Source organism: Monodon monoceros, unplaced genomic scaffold (genome assembly GCF_005190385.1).
Source record: "Monodon monoceros isolate NGI ecotype Baffin Bay Population unplaced genomic scaffold, NGI_Narwhal_1 Super_Scaffold_21, whole genome shotgun sequence".
In the NCBI taxonomy this organism is placed as follows: domain Eukaryota; kingdom Metazoa; phylum Chordata; class Mammalia; order Artiodactyla; family Monodontidae; genus Monodon; species Monodon monoceros.
In genome coordinates this window covers 77,898,449-77,918,812 of record NW_021703778.1, presented here as the reverse complement: position 1 = coordinate 77,918,812, position 20,364 = coordinate 77,898,449, and the positions used below count along the sequence as shown (strand labels likewise).

Genomic DNA, 20,364 nt, shown 5'->3' with positions numbered 1-20,364 from the left:
AAATTGATACAGCTACCATGGAGATTCCTTAAAAAACTAAAAACAGAATTACCATATGACCCAGCAATCCCACTACTGGGCATCTACCCTGAGAAAACCATAATTCAAAAAGAGACATGTACCACACTGTTCATTGCAGCACTATTTACAACAGCCAGGACATGGAAGCAACCTAAATGTCCATCGACAGATGAATGGATAAAGAAGATGTGGTACCTATATACAATGGAGTATTACTCAGCCATAAAAAGGAGTGAAACTGAGTTATTTGTAGTGAGGTGGATGGACCTAGAGTCTATCATACACAGTGAAGTAAGTCAGAAAGAGAAAAACAAATACCGTATATGCTAACGCATATGTATGGAATACAAAAAAACCCTACTGATGAACCTAGTGGCAGGGCAGGAATAAAGACAGAGACATAGAGAACGGACTTGAGGACACAGGTGGGGAAGGGGAAGCTGGGACAAAGTGAGAGAGTAACACTGACATATATACACTACCAAATGTAAAATGGATGTCTAGTGGGAAGCTTCTGCATAGCACAGGGAGATCAACTCAATGCTTTGTGATGACCTAGAGGGGTGGGATAGGGAGGGCGGGAGGGAGGCTCAAGAGGGAGGGGATATAGGGAGATATGTATACATATAGCGGATTCACTTTGTTGTAGAGTGGAAACTAACACAACATTGTAAAGCAATTATACTCCAATAAAGATGTGAAAAAAATCAATTGTATTTCTACACACTGGCAATGAATAATCCAAAAGTTAAATTAAGAAAACAATTCCATTTACAATATCATCAAAAAGTATAAAGTATTTAGGAAAAAAATTAGGAAATTAAGTGTAAGAATTGTACATGGAAAACTACCAAACACTGATGAAGGACATTAAAGATCTAAATAAATGAAAAGACATCTTATGTTCATGGATTAGACTTAATATATTCAGATGGAAATATTCCTCAAGTTGATCTAAAAATTTAATGTAATCCCCATCAAAATCCCAGCTGGCCTTCTTGCAGAAATTGACAGGATGATCCTAAAATTTATATGGAAACACAAAGGATCAAGAGTAGGCCTCCCTGCCCAAATCTTGAAAAAGAGAACAGTCGAAGAACTCACATTTCCCGACTTCAAAACTTACTTCACAACTACAGTAATCAAGACTGTGGGGTACTGGCATAAGAAAAGAAATACAGATGAATGGAATAGAATTGAGAGTCCAGAAATAAACTCATATTTATGGTCAACTGATTTTCAACAAGGATGCCAAGACAATTCAATGCAGAAAGAGAAGTCTTTTCAACAAATGGTGCTGGGACAACTTGGTATCCACATGCAAAAGAATGAAGTTGAACCCCTGCGTCATAGTATACACAAAAATTAACTCAAAATGTATGAAAGATCTAAATGTTAAGGGCTAAATCTATAAAACTCCTGGAAGAAAACATAGGAATAAATTTTTTCGACCTTGGGTCAGGCAATGATTACTTAAATATAACACCTAAAGCAACAAAAGAAAAGCAACAAGAGAAAAAAATAAATAAATTGGAATTCATAAAAATGAAAAACTTTTGTGCTTCAAAGGTTAACTTCAAGAAAGTGAAAAGACAGCCCTTAGAATGGGAGAGAATATGTGTAAATCATATATCTGATAAGAGACTTGTATCTAGAATTTATAAATAACTCTTACAATGAAAATATAAATAACCCATTAAAAGTGGGTAAAGGATTTGCATAGACATTTCTCCAAAGAAGATATACAAATGGCCAATAAGCACATGTAAAGGTGCTCAGCATTTCTTACTAGGTAAATGCAATCTAAAACCACGAGACATCACTTCACATCCACAAAGCTGGCTTCAATTAAATAGATGAGCAAGTATTAGTAAAGATACGGAGAAATTCAAACCCTCATACATTGCTAGTGGGAATCTAAAACGGTGCCACCACCTTGGAAAACAGTTTGGTAGTTACTCAAAAAATAAAACACAGAGTTACCACATGACCCAGCATTTCTAATCCTAGGGATATATCTGAGAGAAATGAAAGCATATGTTCACACAAAAACTTGTACTCAAATGTTCACAGCAACACTTGAGTCGAAGTACAAGATAAGAGCCCAAAAGTGGAAACAACTCAAACGTCCATCAACTGATGATGAACGGATAAACAAAACGTAGCATAGCCACACAACGGAATATTATTCAGCCATAAAAAGAAATGAAGTACCGATATGTGCTACAACCTGTATGAACCTTGGAAACATTATGCTAAGTGAGAGAAGCCAGTAGTAAAAAACCACATATCATATGATTCCACTTATATGAAATGTCTAGAAATACACAAATTCATAGAGACAGACAGTAGATTAGTGGTTGCCATGGCTCGGGGGAAGGGAGAATGGAAACAGACAGTGATTGTTAATGGGTTTCTGTTTGGGGTGATGAAAACGTTCGGGAATTAGATACTGGTAGTGGCTGTAAAATTCTGTTAACATACTAAAACTCGTTGAATTGCACACTCAAAAAGGGTGAATTTTATGGTATGTAAATTATATCTAAATAAAGCAAATCAACAATCCATTTTTAGAAACCACCATAAATTCAGTTTTCAGTCATATCTTCCCATTTTTCTGTGCTCTTAACAATACGAAGGATGTAGGGGCTTGGCATTTACTGAACTCTTCCTGTGATGGTGAGGCCTCCCTCCCAGTGGTCAGCAAAGTAGGTCAGCCCTACTTTGCCTCAGCTAATGTGAGAAGTCAGAAGCACAGTTTATTTACAAGATGACAGAAATATGCTTTGTAACAAATCTTCATTTTCCACTTGCTGACTCAGACAGTGGAAAAAGTTAGAAGTAGTGAACTGCACCAGCACCTTATCTTCCTGTCCTGACTACTGTGGCAGTGTCCTGTTACCACTGTCTCCAGTTTTGCCTTCCTCACCACACTAGCCATTAGAGACTTTATTCAAACACCAAAGCTGATCATGGCACTCCTCTACTTCAAAAATTCCGTCCTTGAGAATTTGGACTTGATCCTGGGGATGGAGTTTTGTTTGCTTCAGCACAGAAAGCAAGGCTTTTATGACCTTGCCCTGGTTGTTCTGTTCCTCTCATAGCATTTCCCCTTGTGTCATAAGTTGGGGCTACCAAACTGCTTGTGGTTTCTCCAGCACTCTTGGCTACTTCATGTTGTGTCTGTGTTCATGTTGACCCTCTTCCAGGAATGATTTCCCTCTCCTCTCATCTTTAAACATTCTGCCTCTGAGGAATGTTTCTTACTCCACTTTGCAAAACTGACCTCTCCTTCCTTGGGACCACAGATACATTCTGTGAACGTTTCTCTCTAAGCACTTAGAATACTTGACTTGTGTCCCTGTCTGAATTCCCCATGGGTTTGTTCATTGAGGACAGAGACCTGCCTCATTTGTACACCCAGGACAAAGCAAAGAGTCTGGCTCAGGAGGAAATGGAAGGAAGATAGGAATTAATAGAAAAACTAGAAACATGAACCTATTCTCACTCCTTCCAATGTGGACCTTAGGAGAATCTTTATGGGATGGTCATTTTCTTTCCATTTTTCTAAATCAGAACAAACGAAAACAATCATGGACACAGAAGGAATGGAGGATTCCAAAAGTGCTTTTCTTTTCTTTTAAATGACCTCAGAACTGACAGGTGAGACAAGGTCTATCAGCAGCAGCAGCTCTTTAGTGCTTATCAGAGGAGGTAGAAGAGGGCTGATCATGCCACTTTCCACCACCTTCAGAATAAAGTCCAAACTCCTCAGGAAGTTGGTCAAGGCTGTCAGCCTTATCTACCACTATTTCTCATCAACCCTCCCACAAGAATCACTCAATTCCTGTTCTTTTGATATGCTCCATGTTTTTATTCTTACATCTCTGCCTTAGTAAAGGTGTTCCGTCCTAAGCCCAGCTCAAATAACCCTTTCTCTACTGAAACCCTCCCTCCTCTCTAATCCCCACCTCCAAACTGGGAGCCATCCCTTCTTCCTCTGTGTTCTCTTACCACTTTTCACTCTATGATAGCATTTTTAGCCTTTTATAATGTGTATTTATTTATTTATTTATTTTTTACATTTCCTCAGAACTTCGGGCACGGTGTGAGACACGCAGCAAGTGTGCAGGAAACAGCTGCCAGACTGAAGGGCAGAGTGTCAGCAGAGTTGGTCATCATTCCGAAATGAAAATGGACAGCCAAGGCAGCAAGAGGGTAAAGATAATTAATAGTGGTTTCTCTCCCTAAACAGTGGGATATGGTCTCCTGGGAGCTAAGATTTCCACATGGGAATAAGAAATGTTTGCGTTCCAAATGAAACCATGAACATTCTACAGCCCATGCAAGTAGGTCAAGCCATTCGCCCAAGTCTAAAAGCGTCCTGTGTTTTTTAATTTTTTTTCTTCTGAGAAGGACAAGTTCTCCTAACTGAATTCCAATCATCTGGGTCAACGTTTTAAAAGCTTGGTATCTTAGTTGTTTTTATTTTAAACTTTTAATCCTGTACATTCTTCTCAAGCCTCCGGGACCAGACGCTAAGCTCAGCTTTCAGCAGGCCTGATATAACATCTCATACTCTACATTTTTGTGGCATGCCAGCTCTCTAAACAGAAAGAAAAATAGATTGTGTTCTAAACCTTGCCTTATAGACTAAAAAGTTCTTTTGGACAAATATATTTGACTAAACCACACTCAATCTTTCCTTTCCTTTCTTTTTGAGTTTCTAAACTCTATACTTTCTCTTCACTTAAAAATGTCTTCAGACTGACAAATAAGGCCTTATATCACATTCTGAAAAGCAAATGATGAAAGATGGATTAAAAGGGAATAATTTAATGACACTACTTCAAAGAAGCAAAAAGGTGTTTAAAACTCCTCAGGAAGGAAGGTTATTGATATAGGCTCTAAAAACTTACACAATTGGTATAATAAATAGAAAGGAAATAAGAAAAATATTATCTCTAAAGATCAACATTTTAAAGATGGTTACACAGTAAAAAACTCAAAATAATAATTACATCACTATAGACATCTACTGGAAGGCACTATCATTTGAAGACACACTCAGGACAAATCACAGCAAATGTTTGCTTAAGACCTGACAATCACTAGAATCTTAGGGTGCTAGGGATTAAAGGCACTTAAGGATAACCCATTTAGACAGGAACAGTATGTTAATGAGTACAATTAGCTCTTTATTCCAGTAAGACAGGAATGTCATGGTCTCCTGGTCAGTCTCCCTGCCTCCAGTCATTCTGTAGGTAGCTTCCAGAATGATCTTTAAAAAATCCCGATCATGTCCCTCTATCCAAAATTCTTCAGTGGCTCTCCATTTCCTATAGGTAAAAGATACACTCATTGTGATACATACATACATACCATTTATGATCTGGCCTTGCTTTTCCACTCTGCCCCATTTTGCCAACTCTGCCTCTTTCACTCTGCACTTAAGCTACCTTTAATTAATTACTGGTAGTTAACGGAACATTCATTTTTCTATAAAGCTTCAGGCCTTTGTACATACTCTTCCCTCTACCTGGAATGTTCTCCCTTGCTTGTCAATCTGGCAAACAACTACTCTTCTTTCAAGCTTGAAAACTTAGTGACCCTCTCCTAGACTCCTCAAGGCAGGGGCTTTTATTGAACCTTTAAATACCTGCATCACAGCAACTATCACAGGAGCTCCTAAGAGGCCAGCCCCCATGGCTGTCTTTCCCAAAGAGCAGAAGTCCTTGAAGATAGCACTAGTATTCCCAGTGCCTAGCCTGGTTCCCAGGAGATAGCTGGCACTCAACAAACGAAAGTGTTGAAGCCAAAATAAATGGAATATATTTTTCTATTTAAATTGTAATTTCAATATTCACCCTTAATCTTTTCCCAGGGCTCATGACAAGTAACACAGATGAGAACGGGAAGGGAGAGGACAACAGAAGAGATGATCATCACCAAACTGGGAAAGATGCACTGGAGTTTATAAATATGGATGCCACATAGCACACTGTGCACCAGCCTTGTCAAATAAGTAGGCCTCTCCTTGGCTGCCCCCAGCACTCACTGTATCACCCCCTGGCAGTGGGCATCAGCAACTTAGGAGGAAGGGTCTTAATCTATCTGGGCATTATTACTGTGCTAGGTCCCACCACAGTTAAATGTAAGCACCAGCTGGCAAACCACAGGGGACATCAACTTCATGCCAAATGATAAAACGAAGCTTTAGGACCACTTCAGGCTCAGGCTTAGCCTCAAATAAAGAGATACATGGACCAATTTAAAGAATGTCAGTGGTGTAGCAGCTGACAGACTCAATTTTTAAAGATCTCATTAATGAGAACCTCTCCAGGAACAGAGATTATTTATTTGGGGGTAAGTTATCTATGTAATTTAAATATTGCACTCTGCCAACAAATTCCAGTACATGGGAAACTATTTTTAAATGTGAATGAAGCTAACTTAAAAGATAGGAACACAGTCTATAGTTTCTTTTTAAATAGAGATAATTACATTTTTAGGAAGTACAACAAATGCACAAACAAATGTTCAGAGCTGTCACTCTCACTTTGTTAAAAAACATCCAGATAATCTAAAAATGTGCAATTCTTTCATCTTTGGTTCAAATAGTTAACTTTGCATTGTGTGGCACAGAATTGTTATTCCTCAATAATTATTTGTTGAGTAAATGAATGAATGATATACTTTTCAGAATGATTTTTTTTAAAGCTGCCATTTATGATGACATCACTCCATAATTACAACCATCAAGGCTGGCCATGTAATGACATTCCTTTAAGTTTATCTATTCTTTAAAATTTAACACTGATGGTCAATACATTGCCAAAGGAAGTTCTGGAGATAGAAGACTTTCAGGTGTTTTCTTTCAGTGTTTGAACAGTGCAGCCTTGAGGAGATGCTCTAGGTAAGTAAGATGAGAAATGTGGACAGTTTCACGTGGAAAGGAAACTGAGGTATGGCTTACATAATTCCTTAATTAGGAAACCCCTGATTAAGTCTCATTTTAGAAAAAAAGGCCAGTTGATAAATGGAACACACAAACTAGGACTTGAAATTTTCCTGTATGAACTTTCCTCAGGAGAGCTCAGTTTCCCTAACTGGAAACTTACATAGTCAAATGCTAAGTCATTTTTGGCACATTCATCCAAACACGTTCTCAGCACCTTCTGTGTGTTTTAGATAACGTGCTAGGTTGTAGACACAAAGAAAGAGGAACAAGCCAAAATTCTGTCCAGTAAAGGGAGACTAGATAGATCTTTCTAAAAAGTAACGTCTAGAGTACTCGGTTAAAAAGTGAGTGAAGGAGAGCTAAAGTCACCAACTAATTTCCCACAGAGTAGAAGTTATTACAAGATCCTGATTTCGGCAGGCTGATAAAGTAGTCAGGTGTGCCACATAAAAATCTAGCGATATTCTAGACATTTTGAGACAGACATAAGAAACGTGGGGAAATGCTGAAAGTCTGATTAAAAAAACTTTCTATCACTTCTTTAGGAAATCATTTTGGTGGCAGATACCCTGCTAAATTCAGTTTCGGGTGTATTAAAGTGTTATAGATCAGAGTTTGTTCAGTGATCATCACATATCACCATCACCAGAGGAAAACCATCACTCTATAAGGGGCAACCTTCCTAAGCAGTTGTCAAGTGCATAAAAACCAATAATGATTTTTGTGCCCACAGAAGACAACACAAATCCCCCAAATAAGCAAGTCTTTAAAGCAGTGCCGTCCAACAGAGCTTTCTGTGATGACAGAAATGTTCTATATCTCTGCATGTTGAATACAGTAGCTATTAGCCACATGTGGCTACTGAGCGCTTGAAATGTTGCTAGTCAGACTGAAGAACTGAATTTTTATTTACATTTTAATGAATTTAAATTTAAATAGCCAGATGTGGCTAGTGGCTACCATACTGTATACTGTAGCTCTAAAATCTATAATTAATTCTGTTATAAACAAAATAAAGTTTGCTTTATTTATGTTAAGGACAAGAAAAAAGGCAGCTGAATTAACCCTGGAGAGGGATCTCTAAGGTGAAAAACAAATGGATGGTTCGCATAAGTCGGTAGCTTTTTGTGGGAATGGTTGAATCACAACAGCTCTTGTTATACCATAGCAGAGAAAGGAAGCTGTCTCAAAGGTAGAGGTCTAACAGGAGATTCTGACGTACGGTAATCAAGGCCTATTCCAATCCAGTTTTTTTTTTTTTTTTTTTTGACTTATTAGTTTTCAGAACTGTCTAAGAAATGTGGGAACTACAAAACAAATGCAAACCATGTCCCTTTGTTTCGCTATAACTAGCAGACCTTGGGGGACTGGGTCTGTCGCAGTACTTCGCTGTTATTTGTTATGTCTCCTCTGGTCCCTGTTGGCCACCTTGGTGTCCTGTCTCCTCTATCATGTTTCACTCTCTCAGTCATCAGTTGTATAGGCAGTCCACAACTTTTTGGACTTGGATTTTGTTGCTCTGCTTATTCAACATTTCTAATAAACATTCAAAATTATTTCTGCTTTATGCTACATTTTCTGGCTAGCACATCAAACATATTGAAAAAAAGAAAGCAACAGTATATTTTGGTGTAGAAATAAAGGAACTTCACAATTATTAAGCACTTCTATGTATCAAGTACTTCTTTTGCCATCAGCCCTACAAAGCAGATGCTACTATTCCCTCATGTCAGATGAGGAAACTGAAGCTCAGAGATGGTAAATAACTGACCCACAATCATGTAGGTGGGCAGTGATACAGCTGTCATATAAACCTAAACCTGTCTGATCCCCCAAACCTACGTTTTTTTCCTACTATATAACACTGCTTCCTAAGCCCGCTTCACAATGCAATTTTCAGAAATAAATTCCACAGCAAAAATTATGGTAACCCTTAACTTTCCTCCTTCAGTTTCTTCCATCAGTCCATCTGCCCTCTGACTAATTTTTTTAAAAAAAGAAGAAGAAATTAGGAAAGAAAATGAAAAAGAAATATGTAACTATACACCTAGACATAAATGAGTATATCCTAGAGATAGAAGACTTTACAACTGAAAATAGAAAAGTATACTGTTAAGAGATAGAAGACTTTACACCTATAGATAGAGCAGTATACTCCTAGACATAGAAGACTTTACACCTACAGATAGAAGATTATACTTCTAGAGATAGAACACTATACAGCTAGAGACAAAAGAGTGTACTCCTAGAGATAGAAGACATTATACCTGGAGATAGAAGATTATACTTCTAGAGATAGAAGACATTATACATAGAGATAGAAGATTATACTTCTAGAGATAGAAAACTATACACCTAGAGATAGAAGACTTTACAGCTAGGGATAAAAGATTATACTTCTAGAGATAGAAGACTGTACATCTAGAGATAGAAGAGTATACTCCTAGAGATAGAAGACTTTACAAATAGAGATAGAAGATTATACTTCTTGAGATAGAAGACTATACACCTAGAGATAGAAGAGTACACTCCTAGAGATAGAAGACTTTACAACTAGAGATAGAAGATTATACTTACAGAGGTAGAAGACTTTACACCTAGAGATAGAAGATTATACTTCTAGAGATAGAAGACTATACACCGAGATAGAAGAGTATACTCATAGACATAGAAGAATTTACACCTAGAAATAGAAAAGTATACTCCTAGACATAGAAGACTTTACATCTAAAGATAGAACTGTATACTCCTAGACATAGAAGACTTTACACGTAGAGATAGAAGAGTATACTTCTAGAGATAGAGGACTATACACACACACACACACACACACAAAAATAAAAAATAAAAAAAATAAAAAAAGAAGAAGAAATTAGGAAAGAAAATGAAAAAGAAATATGTAACATGTGTTTGTGGAATGGTTCTAGAATATTTAAAAGGGTCTGAAGCTATTATATTAGGTTTTGTTTCCTTTTGGTCTTAAAACACATTTTTTTTTTTTTTAAAGCTACTAGGGCATTAAATTATAAGAAATTACTCCAAGGGATAGTTTAAAACTTCATGCAAATGATTTACTGAAAATATTAAAAAAGGTAAGTTCCAAATGCCACCTGAAATACTTGTTCCATTAGGAAAAATAACAACAACAAAACAAAAAATAACACCTATCAGTTTGTAGAACTGATGGAGCCAATCCTATCTATTATTCAGTTATTATTTTACTCACATAGTAAAACCTTTCCAAAGAAGCAACTAACCATGTATCATATCCTATGGAGTCAAGTTATCACCACTTAAGCACTTAAGGAAAGTTAGGCAACATTTTATGAGTATCACATACTTTTAAAAGTAAAGCAATAAGTAGAAAGAAAGCTATTTTTCTGATGGGGCATCTGTAACTTGGTATTTTTGTACTCTATCATAATCTTTTTAAAAAAAAGTCTTAAATTTTGTGTCTCAAAGTAGATGACTTAAAAAAAAAGGGGGAGACAGCTGCAGCCCTTCAGTATCTTCTAAGAATTTAGTGGTTGCAATCATTATAGTCTAGTAATATAGACCAACTGGGTTCCAATCTTGGTTCAGTTCTTACAGGTTCTGTGACTCTGGGCACGGCACTCTGATGTACTTTCCTCATCTGAAAAATCGGGATAATAATTCCTAAGGTTGTTGTGAGGATTAAATGAGTTAATATGTAAGGCACTTAGCATATTCTTGAAAGCAATGCTCTCTTTTTTTCTAACAATCTACATAACTGGGACGATAATAAGATAAAACAGTTAACTTTAACTGATGTGGGCAAATGGATATTTTTAAAGAAAGGATGCCATAAGATAGCATACAATCAGTAAAAATTTGTATATATTTTACTGAGGATGTCATGAAAGAAATTTCAGTGCAGTAAGAATGTCTGAAATATAATTCCTGATATATTTGCTACCTGAGGACATATACTAAATAAAAAATTAAAAAATAAAATTTTCATCTCATAATATGTCTCATAAAATGTAAAAGAATGGAAAAAGTTCAATAAACCACTTGACTATAAAATCTATTCCAACTGGAAAATGGTATCCAAGATGGTTGCTTGGGTAAACTGCAAGGGTTTACTCTCCCCTACCCACAAATCACAGAAGGCTTCAGGAACTTAAAATGGAAGTCTTCCCCTTATGGAATGTATTTTCAACTGCATGTGGGTTGTTATGATTGAGTTTCCCAAAAGGACATAGTAGAGGGCTTCCCTGGTGGCGCAGTGGTTGGGGGTCCGCCTGCCGATGCAGGCGACGCGGGTTCGTGCCCCTGTCCGAGAGGATCCCGCGTGCCGCGGAGCGGCTGGGCCCATGAGCCGTGGCTGGGCCCGTGAGCCGTGGCCCAGCTGAGCCACGTGGCTGAGCCTGTGCGTCCGGAGCTTGTGCTCCGCGGCGGGAGGGGCTGCAGTGGTGAGGGGCCCGCGTACCAAAAGAAAAAAAAAAAAAAAAAAAAGGACATAGTAGAGCATTTCTCCAATAGTTTTACCTAACCTTTTGGTCCTCTTAAGGATGCCCTTATTTCCAAGTACACTAGCTGATCGTAGAATGATTTATCCTTACAATAACCTGACAGAGGAAAAAGACAAAGAAAGGAGGTGAGACACTAGGTAGAAGAACGCTTTGATATTATATGCCACTGGTTTCCAGACAGATGTGAGAATTGGTCAGTGGTCCATAAGGATCTTACTAGTGCTACGCATGTGGCAGTGCAGCTCATGCTACTCATCTCTCTCTTGACTTCATGGGAGAAGAGCACTAAGAAATCCTCGTCCAGCCCCAAGCTTTGCTTTTCAGAAGGAAACTCGGTGACCCTCAAGGGAGAGACAGATCAGAAGTCACTGGGCAGTCAAGGAAGAAGAGTGAAGATGATTTCAAAATTGAATAATCTTTGCATTGATAAGTACATTAGAGATAATTTAGTTCAACCCTCTGTGTAGTGCAGGATTCGCCTTCACAGCATCTCTGAGAGATGATTCCTCAGGCTCTGCCTAAACACCTCCAATAACTGGGATCTTCCCTCCTCAAATCTGCTAGCTCCAAGCCAGAAATCTGGGATATATTATAGATTCTTTTTTTTTTTTTTAACATCTTTATTGGAGTATAATTGCTTTACAATGGTGTGTTAGTTTCTGCTTTATAACAAAGTAAATCAGTTATACATATACATATGTTCCCATATCTCTTCCCTCTTGCGTCTCCCTCCCCCCCACCCTCCCTATTATTATAGATTCTTTACATCATTCATATCCAATTAACCACTGAGGTAATTTACCTGTCAAATCTCTCTTAAATCTGTCCACTGTTCCCCTTCCCCGCTATCTTAGTTGAGGCCTTTCTTTCTCGTCCCTTTATGTGGTTCTGCAATGGTATCCAACTACCAGATTTCCTGTTACCAAATAATTTGCCTTTAATTCATCCTCACAAGGCAGCCTGCAGTGGACATTCTAAAACACAAATCTTTTTTTAGATTTTTTTTTTGTTGTTGGGGACCATATCGAATTTATTACGATATTGCTTCTGTTTTATGTTTTGGTTTTTTGGTCGCGAGGCATGCGGGATCTTAGCTCCCTGACCGGGATCGAACCCACACCCTCTGCGTTGGAAGGTGAAGTCTTTTTTTTTTCTTTTAAATAAATTTATTTATTTATTTATGGCTGCATTGGGTCTTGGTTGCTGCTCGCGGGCTTTCTCTAGTTGCAGTGAGCGGGGGCTACTTTAGTTGTGGTGCCTGGGCTTCTCATTGAGGTGGCTTCTCTTGTTGAGGAGCACGGGTTCTAGACGTGCAGGCTTCGGTAGTTGTGGCTCGTGGGCTCTAGAGCGCAGGCTCAGTAGTTGTGGCGCACCGGCTTAGTTGTTCTGAGGCATGTGGGATCTTCCCGGAACAGGCCTTGAACCCATGTCCCCTGCATTGGCAGGTGGATTCTTAACCACTGTGCCACCAGGGAGGTCCTGGAAGGCGAAGTCTTAACCACTGGACTTCCAGGGAAGTCCCTAAAACACAAATCTAATCATATCATTCCTCTGCTTAAAACCCTTTACCCTTTAGTGGTTCACTACCACAAACAGCAAAAAAAATCCAAGGTTTTAGCCTGAAATGCATGATCTTGTCTAACTCTCCAGGGCACACCTCAGCAACACTAAATGGTTGTGTTATCCACATGTACCAAGCCGTTTCGCATCTCCATACTTTTTGCTCATGTGTTGCCTCTTCTTTGCTCATGTTGTTACTCTTCTTTCCCTCTGTCAACCAGCTAAATAAGTTCAGAAATTATCTCCAGGAAGGCATCTTTCTTCCTTTTTAAAAAAATTTTAATTTTATTAATTATTTGTGTGTGTGTGTGGCTGCATTGTGCGGCATGCGGGATCTTAGTTCCCTGACCAGGGATCGAGCCCACACCCCCTGCAGGGGCAGCACAGAGTCTTAACAACTGGACTGCCAGGGAAGTCCCCTGGAAGGCATCTTTTGACACCCTTCCCTGTGTAATATAAAAATATTCTGTGTGGGGAATTCCCTGGCAGTCCATTGGTTGGGACTCTGCGCTTTCACTGCTGCGGGCCCAGGTTCAATCCCTGGTCGGGGAACTAGGATCCCGCTAGCTGCATGGCATGGCCAAAAAAGCAAAACAAAAAAATTCCGTGTGTATTCTCTATCACTGCACTCATCATATTATACTGAAATCATTAACTAGCTCATCTCTTTCCCTCCAGGTGAGTCTCTCAAGGCAGGGACTATGTCAGAATCCTAGCACATGGCACAGGACTCATGGTAACAGGTGTTTAATATGTGCCTAGTACAAATTAAATACAGGACTTTTTCTGATGTGAGTTAAAATTTATAACTCCAATTTCCAACTTTTGCCCCATGGAACAATAAAAACCATCTTTCCAGGGAAATAAGCATTAGGCTGGTACATAAAAAGACAAACTTTAAATACTCTTTACGTGACATTTGCACTTACCTAAGTTGCTGTATGTTGCACTACAGGGATTCGGGTCCATAGGACCTGAAATGTCTCCCTTTTCCTCTTCCCTTTCCAGTTCAGGCAGCGGCAATGCCGATGTGACTGAAGTACAGCCCCCACCATCTTGCTTCACAACAGTGCTTGGATCCCGAGGAGAAAAATCCTCTGTCACTTCATGGGTCACGTGACTGAAACAAATCAGACCACCATCACACTGGCATTCAAAGGTTTTTGCTAAAATTTAGATTTATGGAAGGCACATATTGCCATAAATGTAAATAACTGGCCCTATAGTCACAGCAATGGGTCATAAACCCCAACATACTTGTCTGAATATAAGGCAGTCTTTCATGTAGGCAGATACTTCTATCATATATATATTGGGATACTTGATACATACTTGATTCATACATATTGAGAATTCAGTTTGGTAGAGGAGCTATAGTAGGCTCAGAGGGAAGTTTGAGAATAACAGGTAAGGAGTGGAACTTTTTTTTTAGGTAGTAGGGGTAGAGGGAACTGAATGCTTAACCTGTTAAAGAGTAATACACTAAAGTATTTAAGAAAGTATTTAGCATATTTACTATATTTACCATACTATAGTACAGTCATCCCTTGGTATCTGAAGGGGGCCGGTTCTAGGACCACCCACAGGATACCAAAATCCACAGATGCTCAAGTCCCTTATATAAAATGGCATTTGCATATAACCTACACACATCCTCCCATATACTTTAAATCATCTCTAGATTACTTATAATACCCAATACAACGTAAATGCTATGTAAGCAGTTGCCAGTGCACTGCGAATTCAATTTTTGCTTTTTGGAACTTTCTGGAATTTCTTTTCCCCTAATATTTTTAATCCATGGTTGGTTGAATCTGCAGATGTGGAACTCGCAAATAAAAAGGGTGAACTGTGCTATAATACTATAATAAATATGAAATACTTTACAGTATTTACTTTATTTAGTATATAATATTTACTACACACTAAAGTATTTACGAAACTATTTAGTAAAGGATCAGGAGTAAAGTTGAGATTTAAAAAAGGAAGTAAAGCAATTATTTTAGGTAAACTGAGGCCTGGAAGCCTTGTTGCTAGGAGCACAGTGAAGCATCAACCTTTTGCCTGTATGCATGCAGCAGGCAAGGCAAATGGAAAAGAAAGTTCTGACCTCTAGTTAATCTCATCTATTAAAATGAATCTCAAGCATCCCATTGGCCACATACCAGAGGATGGTCATCCATAGTGCTTTGTGTTTCCCGATCTTGTTTCACTGCTGCCTGCTCATTTGCTTATGGCTATGCCTTCCAGTCTTCCCCACATCCCACTCTGCCTGAACTTCCAATTCTGTTGCTATAGAGTACAAGGGGGTGTAATGATTATCAAATGTTGGTGGAGAAAACCGGCCTAGTTAGAAAATCTCATTGGGCTGGTTCAATGAAACAAATTCAAAATCAGGCACCTTTAACGGTTTCTGGGTCTACTAAAAGTATTCCTAGACTGTCACACACTCACCAGCTAGCTCTTCTTCCTGTTTTTTTTTTGTTTTGTTTTGTTTTAATGGGCAAAGAGAAAGAATGAAAGGAAACATCTTATATACTGTGACATGTTATTCCTGGATTTTCAAATGGCAGAGTCATGGTGACATTTACAAGTTTCTTTAAAAGAGGTACTTTGTTTGATCATGTGTCATCAGAACATATATCACCTGTGGATTTGAGGGAGTAGATCTGAAGGAGGAGTACTTTCTTATCAATTTTTCATTATGGAAATTATGCATGTGCCAGAACAGAAAAATAAGCCTTGAAGTCTGCTGGATACACAACTTCAAAAATATTCTTTCAAAGCTGGCAGAGCCAGAGGTCTCTCTGTACTGAGAGTAAGCAATGCGTGGGAGGTACCATTATGGAATCTGGCTCTTGGGGATAGGGTGAGGTGGGAAGGGATCAGTTCACTAGCAGTCAGCAGGGTGGTTTATGTAAAGGAGGCCTCACATGCTAAAGCATGCTGACTCTTCTTAATGGGCTGCCTTAGGTTATCAACCCAAAACAAAGCTAGTTTTTCATAATATGGAACATCATAAATTCAAGGTAACAAGGGGCTCTACTTCCACGCGTTAGCGAAGAAAGCAAAGTGACACTTCTGAGACCCTCTTAGACGCCACTTAGTGTCACTGAGAAGTTATCAACATGCTTCAGGAGAGGGAAAATGATCTTTGCTGGGCAAAAGTTAATTTAAGCCATTTTAAATTTCAAAGCAATAAATATAGTGATTAAAAAACATCATCCCCCTTTGACAGGAAAAACATTAAACCTCCAGACGCTCTCTTCTTATTCTCGAGTCAACTTGAGAGGTTTCTAAAAAGGTGTTTTTAGGCTCCTAATCTCTGCAGCCTTGCTCTTGCCTTTTCTCTTACTTCCCCCAATCTCATCGTTATTACTAAAAGGAAGCTCTCTTTTCCATTTGTCAAAAATGATTGGTGAAGGTGGGTTCAGAAACCATGACTCCACCCTTGCTTGTCTGTTTTCCTCCCAGGGAATGGGCTATTTATATTAAGCCTATTGTAAAAACTACAAGAAAGAGTTGCTGCTATTAACCAGTGAGGAATTCCCTGGGCCTGTTCCCACATACATGAAACATAGCTCTGTACTCTTAAGGGGTTCTCAAAACAAAATATGGATGCTAAAAAGCAAGAAATATTAAAGACTCACCCACTGTACTCACTCATACAATTCCCCATTAAAGGAAATTCTACAGGGCCTTCTTCAGTCTGTTAGCCATGTTCTGAAGCTCTGATGAACCATAGCTCCCACTGAGTTCTGGAGGACTACAAGTGGGGCAAGATATAAGAGGCTCGAATCCTGCACCTGAATATAACCCACTGCACCTTGACCTTTACCTGAGGGGTTTGGTCTGGGAAATGAGCCAAATTACCTTTGGGAAACTAAGCAAAGTGAAAGCTACTTTTATTAACTCTTTGAGGACCAGGGCAGCACAACCTATATTCTCTACAAAGGTCAGTTTTCACAAGCACATTTTAAATAAGTGCACTGGTATATTAAATCACCAGTTAAAACAATTGTCATCTATGAAGAACTATGCAAAAGAGTCGATGAAAGTTAAATCACATGGATTTGCAAATGGATACTAAGATGTTTAACCTGCATTTACAGTGACAGCAGTGTCTAAAAGGAAGAACTTTAAAAAATGCATCAATGATATGTCATGTCGATGCTTGAGGGAAGAAAAGCTCTTTGTATGATTAAAATGGTAAAAGAGAGAGGAAAGGGGAAAGGAAGAGGTTTTGAGAGTTCAAGCTTAGATGTGGTAACATGCTGTGACTAAAAAATGAAAAAGAATCAAGAACAGCATCAGAGAAGGTGAGTCAGTCACTACGAATAAACAAATTGTCCAGGAAGAAAAAAGGAAGTAAAATCCTATAATTAATTTATCTTAGGCATATTAATTTTATAAGGGAATATAATTTTTGACCATTGACTTTTTTAATGTTTCATATTTAGATATAAAATCAGAAAACCCTCCCAAATAGTAATATGACACTTTCCAAATACAGGCTTTATCTCCTAACAGAGTGGTTCACCACTGACCTTTCATTGGGAAATGTTTGATGTAATGGAGAAAACACCAAAACAGGAATCAGAGAACCCAGATTCTGTTTCCCTATTACTTTGATCTTCTGTACAAACTAGATGACAACATCAGGAGGGAGATAATGGAGAAAATGAAAAGTCCCCCATTTCGCCCATGAGATAGATGGTTAAAAAAAAATTCTTTAAAATGAAATTACAAGAAATCTACTAGGATTTCTAATACAATATATCTTAGCACATGTCTTGAAGTAGCAAATAATGATGAAGGTAATGATTTTTTTCAGGATAGGTACAAGTTGATATTCATTATTATAAAACAGAACTGTTAACTGATAAATGGCCCACAGAGAGGAAGTTATGGCTTTTCCATTCCTGCTATTTAAATTCATGTTGAAACAATCCCTAGTTCTGTAATGCAATGTAGGATATCTGTAGTAACTATGGCATTGACATCTAGGTCCTTGATCATCAGGCTGGGTCAAACCCTGACTTTGTCTCTCTTTTCCTGACCCTCAGCATTTGTTCTACTTTCAGAATGGGAGATAGCACACATTTCTTTTTACCTCAAGCTCTTTGACCAACGTTTCATTAATGACCAGTTTTTAATTGAGATTTGGTAATGTCTGACCTGACACAAAAAAAATCACGTCACTATCTCCACAAAGACACATCTCATTTTCTGAACACGGAGGATGAACTTAAGGTATTCAAATGAAATGGTAACGTTGTTACAGATCTGTCTGTAATACAAATGAATCCCTTGGTAAGTTTATATCTCAACAGTCTGCAATAGTCATACATAATTCAAAGCCGCAGAAGCAATCTCCTGCGGGAAGCTCACTTGGCTTACCCAGGTAGTAGGATTAATCATTACACCAACAAATGAAATAATCCTTTTTTTTTTCCCCCGGCAAATTCATTCAAGACAGATTTTGGTAGAAATTCTGTTAATGTCTGAATATACTTTTTAAACAGGCAAATCAAATGCCACATTAGAAAGGATTAAAGGCCTTTGTGTATCCAAGTATTTCCACGATTTCAGTTCAACTTTTTCTTCAAATTCAACCACCTTCATTCAGCTTCAGAAGGGACAGTAAATGAAATCAGGCTTCTGTAGAGACCATCTGCCTCTTGGGGCAAATGGTATCCTAAATTCTCATTTGCCAGCTCTCTTCAGCAGCTGCATCTGTCTTTAGTTGTCCAGGTCAGCCAGTAAGCACATGCGTGATTTTTAAAACCTCCTTTTACCCCTAAAGATCAGATCAAAGCAATCAGAAACAGCATTTCATGGTTTTATTACTGGTTTCCAAAGCTGCTTATTTCTGGAGTTGCTGGGGATGATGGACCTTTGCAGAAACGGGATGTGAATCAACACGAGGAGGAAAGATCAAAGTTATCGAATCCCACACTGTTTATTTACTGAAAGGGGGAAAACCTCCATTTCCTTCTGTCTCCCTACCTCTAGGACCTCCCACCAATATGACATTTCTTAATCCTATCTTAGTTTCCAGGTCATCTACTTGATTTCGTTACACTTTCCAATTACTGGCATTCTCAGGTAGAAAAGTGTTGTGTCCATTGATCACTATCTTAGTGTCTCCAATTTTCCACTAAGCCTTCTGTCGTCTAACTGAAAACTTCAAACTTCTTATCCTGGACTGAGATTAACCTTTAACTGAGATCTGATGAGTTCTTCCTAATACGTCTAACATAGTCTGGTCAGACAAAGGTAGCTCTTCCTGGTGTGAATGAAGTGGCTAGGTCTTGGGATGGGGAAGACTGGCAGCCATGTGCAAGGTCTTGAATAGACTCTAATTTCCAGATACTGCACAGTTTCAATTTTTTTTTTCTTTAACAAATGTGTTTTTTTTTCTTTAACAAATTTTTTCTTTAGCAAATTACAAGTGTCTTTAAGGCACTAGACTGCAAGACAGCAAAGTAGATAAAAACACAGGCCACTGTAAATCACTGTCACCTTCATAATACTAAGAAAAATTACAGTTTTAAAATCCTATGAAATAAAAATTCAGAATGGCATCTGTACAAATTAACAGAAAAGATAAATTAATCTTGGAAAAGAGCAATAAAATAGGGCTGCTTTTCTCAATAACAGAGGTGTGGAAGGAGATTCTCAGCGTCACCATTTGGCCTTAGCTCACTTCTAAAGAATGGGGTCAGATGTTGATGTTTATTTCCTGGAAAGGCAAGGTATGAGAAGACGCTATCAACAGGCCTCTCTAACAGGACTAACCTAAGGACGATATGGAACAGTCATTTTCGGGTCCTGGACTTTTCCCGCATGCCCAGAAGCTCTGGAGAAGTGAGTCACTGCACCTTTCCCCAATGTCCTCTTATCTCCCTCAACTGCCCGTTTGCCCTTTGAGTCGGGGGAGCGAGATGATTATGTACACTAAACTCTCCAGAACATGGCACGCTCGCTGGAGGAATGGATATAGGGAGGGAACAGGAACAAACACTGCTCAGAACCTGTTCCTACTCTACGCTGCACAAGCCGCACACTGTTCTGTTTAACCCACAAAAACACCTCAAGAGGTAAAGGCGGTTATTCTCACTTTACAGATGGGGAAACCAAGGCTGAAAGAAGTGAAATGAATTGTCTAAGGTTATGTGTGTACTTAGGTGACAGAGTCAGGATCTGAATTCGATACTATGCAACTCTAACACCCGTGTTCTTTCCACCACACCGATACCATTAGGTAAGCCTGGTGCATTGTAAAGATTCAAGAATAAATGCTTGATTATGAAGATGAAGAAG

At 38.6% G+C, this 20,364-nt stretch overlaps 1 protein-coding gene across 8 annotated transcripts in view; it reads right to left on the bottom strand.

Annotated features, from left to right (window-relative positions):
* Positions 1 to 20,364, bottom strand: part of PEAK1 (pseudopodium enriched atypical kinase 1) — a 296,325-nt gene that overhangs the window by 23,529 nt on the left and 252,432 nt on the right. For all 8 annotated transcript variants that reach the window (XM_029236367.1, XM_029236369.1, XM_029236366.1 and 5 more), the window contains one exon: positions 13,968 to 14,158. In XM_029236367.1, coding sequence (XP_029092200.1) covers positions 13,968 to 14,158 — 191 coding nt within the window. The remainder of the gene's footprint in view (positions 1 to 13,967; positions 14,159 to 20,364) is intronic.